We start from the raw sequence: 9,933 nt of genomic DNA on the forward strand, positions 1-9,933 counted from the left end.
TGTCGCCTGTTTTTATACCCAACTCTGCAGTTCCTCGTCGGACGAGTCGGTTACGTGCTCGACTACCGACCTCAGGGTCCGGGTTCGGCTCCCCACTCTGCCAAAGCAGAACTAGAGGAATTTATTTCTGATGATAGAAATTAATTTTTCAATGAATAAGCTGTAGGTCCAATTGCTAAGGAACCAATTGGTTCCTAGCCACATAAAAAATATCTAATCCTTTGGGCCAGCCCTATAGGCCCAATTGCTAAGGAACCAATTGGTTCCTAGCCACATAGAAATATCTAAATCCTTCAGGCCATCCATAGGAGAGCTGCTAATCTGCTCAGTGGTCTGGTAAAACTAAGATATACTTAAATTATACCTAACTCTAAGATATCTTCAATATACTTTACTCCTTTATTCTCTTGAGGTAGAAATGAATTGGCTCTTTTCTCTATGATTCCAGTGGGACGCTGCTAAAACCAGTAGTTAGTCAGCTGCTGAGTCACCGATACCTAAAACCGGACCGTTAACTCTCAGGAACCACCTCTTCTAATGATAAAAACACGTAGTTTGCATTCGATAAGCCCGTAACTTAAATCGTATCGTACATTCCCCCAGTCGACCCAGATATGAAACGGTACCAGAGTCTGTTGTGGGGTTCACGTAAGGTCCTGGGGCTAGCAATCCCATTCCTGAGGAATAGAATGGGGTATGAAGTCTACATATACCAAAGGCCAACTACTGGGGCCTATGAGGACATTCAGCATAAAAAGGGAAATTGATAGCAGAAAGATTTGAAAGGTGTAACAGGGGGGAAAATCGTTAAGAGTTAGTGGAAAGTAAGATGGAAGAAAGAGAATATGAACTGAGGTACAGTAAAAGTAATGAAAGGGGTTGCAGATAGTGGCTGAAGGGACGGTGCTTCAGAGGACCTCAAGTAATGTCTACAGTGCACCGCGGGAGGTGCACTGACGGCACTGTCCCCTAATGATAACTGGAAACCTCTGTCAACCTGACGTTATCAAAAATAAATAAATTCACATTGATATTATGTTCAAATATTGTTTAGAATTTTATATTTATCGTAAAAGTAGGTTCTTCAGACTTTTACAGAAACATTTTAAATACGAGATAGAATAAGGTGACAATATGCTACATTAAGAAACTGAAGAGAGACTTTTAATTTATAATTAAAACAACATCTGAAAATGTGTGAATATGATAAGTTGTAATTTGTTGTCCCCTGAAATCGTCTTATTTATTATCACGATTTTATTTCGTATGTAAAACGTGTCTATTTATTTTGGTCTTTGGAGAATGTTTTAATTGATTATATTTAGCAAAGTTACCGACGTGGAATATATCTATATATATATATATATATATATATATATATATATATATATATATGTGTGTTGTGTGTGTGTGTGTATGTATATGTGTATAAATGTATGTATATATGGCATATATAAATAAAATCCACGAAGGAAAGTGAAACTATTGAATACTGCTGCATGGTGGCCTTTCGACTCTCGTCCTTTATACTAAGCTTAGTATTAAGGACAAGAGTCGAAAGGCCTCCATGCAGCAGTATTCAATAGTTTCACTTTCATTCGTGGATTTTGCCTTTATTTATATATGCATCACATTCCAAATTTTCGTGATTCAGTTGTATGTATATAGGTACTTATATATCACACATATCCATAGCTGAAAAATAAGAGACGGGGTGTAGGTCCTGACTGGTTTCGACTTTATTTCCAAGCCATTGGCAAAGGACTGATACATAGTATTAGAAGTCACAAATATATACTCTACAGACAGTACTGACGAACATACACACAAACGTTTGAGACTGCAGATCCACCCATAGGCGGGTGTCAAGGTAGGAGTGGCCTTCAAAACTCATTTGGCTAAAATTCACTGCATATATTGCCCTTATTATTGGAGGTATTTTCCTACCCAGATGCACCAGAATTCAATTCCAGCATTATTCTGGAATTTATCTTACTCTCTAATCACTGTACAGACAGCTTAAAAAACAAAAACAAGAGTGATTCTTGCCAAACGAAAGAAAACTTCTTTAAAGACTAGTTCAAGCTTCCCAGAGCCAGTCTTGGCCAGTAAGGAATATTCTCATATGCTCTTAACAGATTGCAACTGGAATATAAATTTAGGCCATATCCCAGGCGCTCGGATCTATGAGGTCATTCAACGCTGAAAGGGAAATCGAGAGTGGAATTGTTTGAAAGGTGTAACAGGAGGTAAAAACCTCAGCCTATGAAACAACTGTCAGGAGGTAGAAAGTAAGAAAGTAAAAAGGAAGATTGAGAATATGAACGGAGGTACAGTAAAGGGAATGAATTAGGTTGCAGCTAGGGGCCTAAGGGACGCTGCATGAAGCCTTAAGTAATGCCTACAGTGTACCCCACGCTACATCCCTATGGGGTTTCTTAACAGATGTGAGAAGAGCTTGTAAAAATCACGTGTTTCACAGGTGGATGTCCCACTCTGGGTCGAGATCTAACTCTCAAAAGAGAAGACTAGGCACTACTAATTAACCCACACACGTCATGAAATAAAGCTGGATTCTAAGTACATCTATCTGAGGGTTTTCCTGGACAGGCTACCACCTAACATACCAGCGAATATGATCTGCTTCCCGACCCAGCAGTGAGTCAGTTGGTAGGATTTTATTCGAATACACCTTCAGCATCAGTGCGATGGTACCGGGGTTCGATCCCAATGTGAATCAGGAATTATATACATAAATATAATAACAGGACCTCATTCAAACAGGACGGTACCAAACAGATTTTTATTTTAAAAAATTACAAGCTTTTAAGGACTGTCTGTATGAATAAGGTCCTGTCATCAAATTTATTAGTGCACAGAACAATGACAAATGATCTAGTATGAAAATAAATATCTTACCATAATAGACGTAATGTCTGTCCATCCATCTGTCATTCAATCACGGCCAAACGGCTGGTCCGATGGGCATGAAACTTGGCAGGGTTATGGTGGGGACCCCTAAGATGGTTTATAATGGGGTTTCATCCTAACCCTGGCGCCCCAACCCCCCCCACCCCTCCTCCGAAGAGGTTGGGGTGAGAAGGGATTCCCTGAAACGGGCCTGGTTATGCCCGTAGACTTAGTTACTTTACGAATTTGCATACATAATTTCTCTAATACATATATTTGCTAGTATGTATAATGGTGAAACTCATATAGTTTCATTCTCTGGGTTACACGTCCCAGGGAAGCCGAAAGAAGTGTCCCACGCTGAGACAAATAGCTACTCAAGACCATCATGACCGTAGGTCAACTTGGCATTCGTCAGGAAAAAAAGGTAAACAAACACATACTCCTTACTACTCTCTTTTGAATTGTGGGCGCGTGTCTATTGTTCTTAGAGAGAATAACTGTCTGACTGACTGATCGATGTTGTACTTTCACCCGAGAAAGGTGTTTTACTATTTCTCTCTTGACGATGTTTTTCTCAGTCCTATTATCTCACCGCGTGAATACTAACGGTACGTTCTTTGCAAGTAATTGTTACGTATGTTCTGCTTGGTCATTCACCTCAAAACGGAGGTTCCCATTCGAAGGAAAACCGAATAAAAACAGCTTTTAAAAGATTCTGAAGTATTTGTGTCAAGTATTTCTCGTGTCACCAGATAATTTCACCTGTGGTGGGGGAGCGGGTGATATCGTCATTACACTTGACGCGGTGCACTGTAAGCATTACTAAAGCTTCTTAGCAGCGTCTCTTCGGTCCCTAGCTGCAACCTCTTCCATTCCTTTTACTGTACCACCATTCATATTCCTTTTTTCCATCTTACTTTCCACCCTCTCCCAACAATTGCTTTATAGTGCAACGGCTTCGAGGTCTTCCTCCTATTACACCTTTTTCAAACATTTATAGTCCTCATAGGTTCCAGCGTTTGGCCTTTGGCCTGAATTTTATATCTCTTTCTGACCAGGTAACTTCAACTCGGCCAATCCGCGTCAAGCGTTTAGTTTCGCTGAGTCTGATCGCAATTTCTTTGAAAAATGTTTTTGAAGAAACTGCTAGTTAATGCCAGGAATAACGTTAAAACAATAATGTCTTCGTAATTATAGACGTTCGTATTTACTTAAAATACCCCCTAATTTTTTAAATACTCCAAGTAGCGTATTTCCGCTCGACCGACTTAGAACTCTCTTTTATCAATATATTTGATGCTTCTTTACTATTTGGTTTCTTTCGGCGTAATTTGCGAAAAATGTTAGAAGAACGGTTCTTTATGGTGTCCCAAGGAATATATATACTATATATATATATATATATATATATATATCTATATATATATTATATATATATATATATATATATATATATACATACATATATGTGTGTGTGTGTGTGTATGATCTCTTCGTATCGTGACCAGCGCAGAAGCACTTATCAGTTATACCTCACCTCGGTAGTAGATTAACCCCGATGAACAGTCAATTCGATATATAATAACATTTGTAATATCTGTGAATATAACAAAGTCGTGTATGAACTTCGTAACAGTCTTCTACGTGGTCAGTTGGTGTCAATGCAAATCCGAGACGTCTTTGGTAGATGTTTTCGATGTGTCATCCTTATAAAACGGAGTCTGTGCGATTCAGAATCAGGATTATTCATACGTCAGACGAAAGGATAAGAAATGAGTAATGATGAATCGTGCTTTGCACTGTTCTAAGACTTTGTACCTGAATACAAGCTAGAAAAACACCAGAATTTTACCCCTACTTATCTTGCCAACTGTGAAAGTGAGACAACTCTAGTTCCTTTATTATTAATCTAGCACAGGATTGCATAGACTTTATTACAATTCACTAGACTTGACAAGTGAGACAAGATTCGAGCCAAATCGCTGCTGTAAAGTGTCTTAGATCTGATTAATTAAGGTAGGCTCTCGACTGGCAATTAAGAATTCAGAATAAAACAAACGGTTGTCTGAGGAAAACATCCGATGGAAAAAGTTTCGTTTCCAAAAAAAAAGAAAAACTACTTAGATGCTTTTTTTTCCTCTAAGATGGTCACTCATTCGTTTTATAGAAAGAAAACAACCTTTATTTCTTTACCAAAAATCTGTACGATTGTACGAGCGTATTGTAATGACCTTGTTGACTGCAGCCTCGACCTCACTTTTCTATTGATTGACTTTCAATTCTCTCTACATTTTGTTTCTTGAATTCGTTCAGTAACTCCCTAAGGGCAAATATATTCTCGACTTGTCACACAGTTCGCTGACCTGCCCTAACAGACAATCAGAAACCTTACTTGAACCAAACAAAAACTTCTTTCAGCTTTCTTCTGAAGACTGAAAAAAGAAACCCACAAAATTACAGTGTAAACCTTGTTTACTTATAAGCATTTACATTTTATTTTTCTCAGCACTCGAGTACTTTCAGGCCTTGTCTGTGGCCCTTTTTTAAGAGATGTGTGGGTTGTCAGCCTGGGTCAAGGCCCGGCAGTCTTCTGGGCCTGACCCAGGTTGACAACCTACTTACACATCTCTTGAAAATGGTCCACAGATAAAGCCTGAAATTACTCGAGTGTTGAGAAAAATAAAATGTAAATACTTATAAGCAAACACGTCATACACTGCAATTTTGTGGGCTTCTTTTTTTCATTGTCAGGTCTCAGTAAAAACAAGCTTTCACACTATCACAACAGCTTCGTGAACTTGTCAACTATTAAATGGATTTTAATACCCTAATGAGGGAAAGTCTCGTGAAATGGGTCAAAAGGGGGTTAGCTATGCTTGTTAATCTTACACTATATACATCTTGCCCTGAGCTTTTTCTAGATCCACGTATTGCCACATATGCAGCTTTTCCTCTTGATTATCAAATGTCTCACATATTGTTTTTATAATTATTCATTTTGCTCCACAAGTTCCTTCCCTTGACTAAATCCACATTGCTCTTTCCTTGCAAACTTCTCACTTCTGTCTTACTTGCTTTATTTGCTTACTTATTTTGTTTTAATAAGTGAGATTACTTCTTTCTGTATTTCCCTTTACCTCCTTTTACTTCTTCCTAATAAACACCATAATATTCTTTGGAAGTTTGAATTTCAGTCAGTGGCCCCTTTGGTGGGCTTGTTCCATATAAATAGGGTTCGTCTCCTAAATATAATAATAATAATACTCTGTGAAAATCTTATCATACATCTTCCCTGGTATATTAAATATTGTTGTCCCATAATCAATCTTTCATCAACAGAATCGACAATACTTTCCTTCTTCTTCTTCTTCTTCTTCTTCTTCTTCTTCTTATTATTATTATTATTATTATTATTATTATTATTATTATTATTATTATTATTATTATTATTATTATTATTATTATTATTATTCAGAAGATGAACCCTATACATACGGAACAGGCCCACCAAAGGGGCCACTGACTTGAAATTCTTCAAGCTTCCAAAGAATATTAAGGTGTTCATTAGAAAGAAGTAAGAGAAAGTGAAGGGAAACGCAGAAAGAATAGATCTCACTTATGAAAGAGGCAAAAATAAATTAATAAATTCGTAAATAGGTAAAAAAATGTATTCAAATGCAAGGAGAATAGTATCAGGGTAATAATGCATAGCAATTTCCGTTATAATAATAATAATAATTATAATAATAATAATGTGATCTAAGGACGCACTTGTAAAACAAGAGGCTGAATTCGTCATGTATTTAAAGCAAAGTCGATACATCAGTTATATACAAATAATCGTCATCATCTATAAGTAAATATGTTTAGACCTTTTTCCCAGCAAATGCAAAACAGATAAATAGATCCTAATCTCTTCTTCTTCTGAACCCTAAGTCCCCCTTTAGGTTCCTTTCTCTCGGAAGATCCTGGGCACTGGCTCGAACCTCCTTTTAGTGCCCATACCCGCCGTACCCACCTCCATACCCCCCGCTGCTGCCCTTAGCCTTGGCTAGCGCCTTGGCGGCAGCTTCCTGGGCTTGGGCAGCCGCCCCTTGAGCGGAGCTCAGGTCCGACAAGGTGATGCTCTGCTGAAGGTGCAGGCCGTTGGCAGCCTGCTGCGCCTCCCAGGCCATGGCGGCCTGCCTGCCCTGCACCCCTAGGGCGGCCTGCAGGGCCCTCCACGCCTGGGCGACCACCATGTTGGCTTCGTCGTGTGCGGCGGAGAGGTCGTTGGCGAGAGCGACGGCCAGGTTGTGGGTGTTCTCGGCAGCCTTCTCTGCCGCGAAGGCCTTCCCGGAGAGCGACGACTCCGAGAACGCCGCTGCCTGGGCGCCCTGGGCCGCCTGCGTCAGCTCAGCCGCCTCGGACTGCTTCTGCGCGGCTGCGGCCGTGGCCGTCTGCGCAGCTGCGGAAGCTGTGGCCGCTGCTTGGTTCGCTACTGCCCCCGCGGCGGAAGCGGCTGCGCCCTTGAGACCGGCCGCTGCAGCGGACGCCTGGGCAGCTGCCTGGTTGGCGATGTCTCCTCCAGTAGGGCCGTGGCCTCCTCCAGCGGCTCCGACGACTAGGTAGCCACCACCTCCGCCCCCGCCGTAGCCTCCAGCTCCACAGCAGGCCTTGGCGAAGCCCCTTTTCTCCTGAAGGTAGAATGATCACTTGCAAACCAGAATATCTCTCAGATTCTCACGAATTTTATTGACAATTTAACGGAGTAAGTTAGTTTATGTCATATCAAAAGTAAATATTAACTTAATTATTCAGTTTTACATAAAATACATAATTACTCTTCCTCGTGAAACTTAGAATATCTCTCCGATTCTCACGAATTTTATTGACAATTTAAAGGAATAATTGGTTTATGTCAGATCATTTAAAAGCGACAAATGTCCCTAAGCGCAAATATTAACTTAATTATTAAGTTTTTACATAAAAGACAGAATTACTCTTCCCCGTGAAACTAGAATATCTTTCTGAATCTCACGAATTTTATTGACAAGTTAAAGGAATAATTTGGTTTATGTCATATCACTGAAAAGCGACCAATTTCCTTAAACGTAAATATTAAGTTAATTGTTCAGTTTTTACATAAAAGACGAAACAATTACGACAACCTAATATATCTGGATCTAGATTTCGTATTTTATTAGATATTAAATGGAAAAAAATATTTAATTGAATTTTTTATCCAATTGACTAGATTTTAAACATAAATTTGATTTTTTTTTCTAGGTCGAATATAATTTCTAAGTTTCCCTTAAATATTTCATAAAAAAATTTTCCCATTTTGACGTCTACATCATCTTTATATCCGTAAAAGCTCTTGGTTACGCAGTCATGAGCTCTCTCTCTCTCTCTCTCTCTCTCTCTCTCTCTCTCTTCACGAAATTTACTATCAGTCATTCACTGAATGACGTCAGCTTGGCCACAGATCATTTTTTTTTTATAAAACCTCTTTACTCTACGCTCATGATTTCTCTCTCTCTCTCTCTCTCTCTCTCTTACACACACAACACACACACACACACACACACACACACACACTTACAAGTAAATTCACTAACTGGCATTCATTGGATAACGTCAGCTTGGCCAAGGACCATGTTTATATATATATATATATATATATATATATATATATATATATATATATATATATATATATATATATATACATATGCTTCAAAATCTACGTTGTTACTTTGACGGCATCGCAACTAATGAGACATATTTATAGAATTAAGTTGTATCTAATACATCATTATTAGACATGAGCTATAATTAAGAATGGGCTAATACTACTACAAAAATAACGTATTTCATTAATGCAAGGTTGCTGTTATGATAACATCACGCGTTATGGTAACATAAAAAAGTTAACATCACTTACGCGCAAGGCTTCCTCAGCTGCTGTCAGTCCTGCAAATTGAAAATAAAATTATTTTGACATATTTTTAACTAAGCGCTTATCATTTATAACGTCAAACAAAGTATGTTTAGCAGTACCATCATATAAGAAGTATTTTGAACATATCCCACTAAGTATTATTGCGTTAAATTCAAAAATCATATATTTAACAGTACCAACATATTATGAAGTCATTTGTAAACTTTTCGTCGAGAGACATACAGACAAACAGAACGTCACATTTACCTAAACAGAGAAAGACGAGGAGTGCTCTTGTGGCCGCCATGTTGGAAAGAGTCAGCAGAGCGGAATGCGTCAACTCAGGTCCCCGCTGCCTTTATATACTCGCGGCCCCAAAAGCACAACGACCAGCAGCTTTTCAGGTTGGGTGAATGCCCGCTTTTAAATCGTTTGTGTCCCCAGTCACTCTAAATGGGTCTAAAGTGTGATTGTTCCGGGGAATGGAGGGTGGAGGGAGGGGAGGCTTTCTAGTAATTCGGCTTCAGAAACTGTTTTAGCTTTGAGTTTCTTACAGATATTATGCAGGTAGTTTCATTCGAGGGGGGTTTCTAATAATTCGGCTTCTGAAACTGTTTTGGATTCGAGTTTCGTATACAGATATTAAATAGGCAGTTTCGTTCGTAATAAATTCCCACAACAGTTAATGTCTGAAGATTACATAGACGAATTTCGTAAGGCTATATTATTATTATCATTATTATTATTATTATTATTATTATTATTATTATTATTATTATTTTATTATTATTATTATTATTATTACTTATTTACTGAAGAAAACCTTCATTGATTGGCTATTAAAACGCTAAATGGGGGATTCACGTCAAAAACGTAGTATTTGTCAAATTAGATATATTATACAAAATGCAGTACAAGTTGGATCTTAAGACAATATGAGTACAGAAGAAGAAGTCAGTCATAAGAAGAATAGAGAGAAACTTTTGTTATAAAATAAACGCGGCTGAAGTAGCCATTATTTTCAATAATACATTTATTATTATTATATATTATTATTATTCAGAATATGAACCCTATTCATATGGAACAAGCCCACC

General features: G+C 38.3%; 1 protein-coding gene across 1 annotated transcript; it reads right to left on the bottom strand.

Annotated features, from left to right (window-relative positions):
• Positions 1-6,700: 6,700 nt before the first annotated feature.
• LOC135205833 (spidroin-1-like) lies at positions 6,701-9,227 on the bottom strand. Its single transcript, XM_064237084.1, has 3 exons — positions 9,104-9,227; positions 8,840-8,868; positions 6,701-7,589 (listed from the first exon to the last, which is right to left on the bottom strand). Exons 1-3 carry the CDS (start codon positions 9,141-9,143, stop codon positions 6,906-6,908), a joined length of 753 nt encoding a protein of 250 aa, XP_064093154.1. The 5' UTR covers positions 9,144-9,227; the 3' UTR covers positions 6,701-6,905.
• Positions 9,228-9,933: the final 706 nt, after the last annotated feature.

This window comes from Macrobrachium nipponense, chromosome 24, assembly GCF_015104395.2.
Source record: "Macrobrachium nipponense isolate FS-2020 chromosome 24, ASM1510439v2, whole genome shotgun sequence".
NCBI classification, from domain to species: Eukaryota; Metazoa; Arthropoda; class Malacostraca; order Decapoda; family Palaemonidae; genus Macrobrachium; species Macrobrachium nipponense.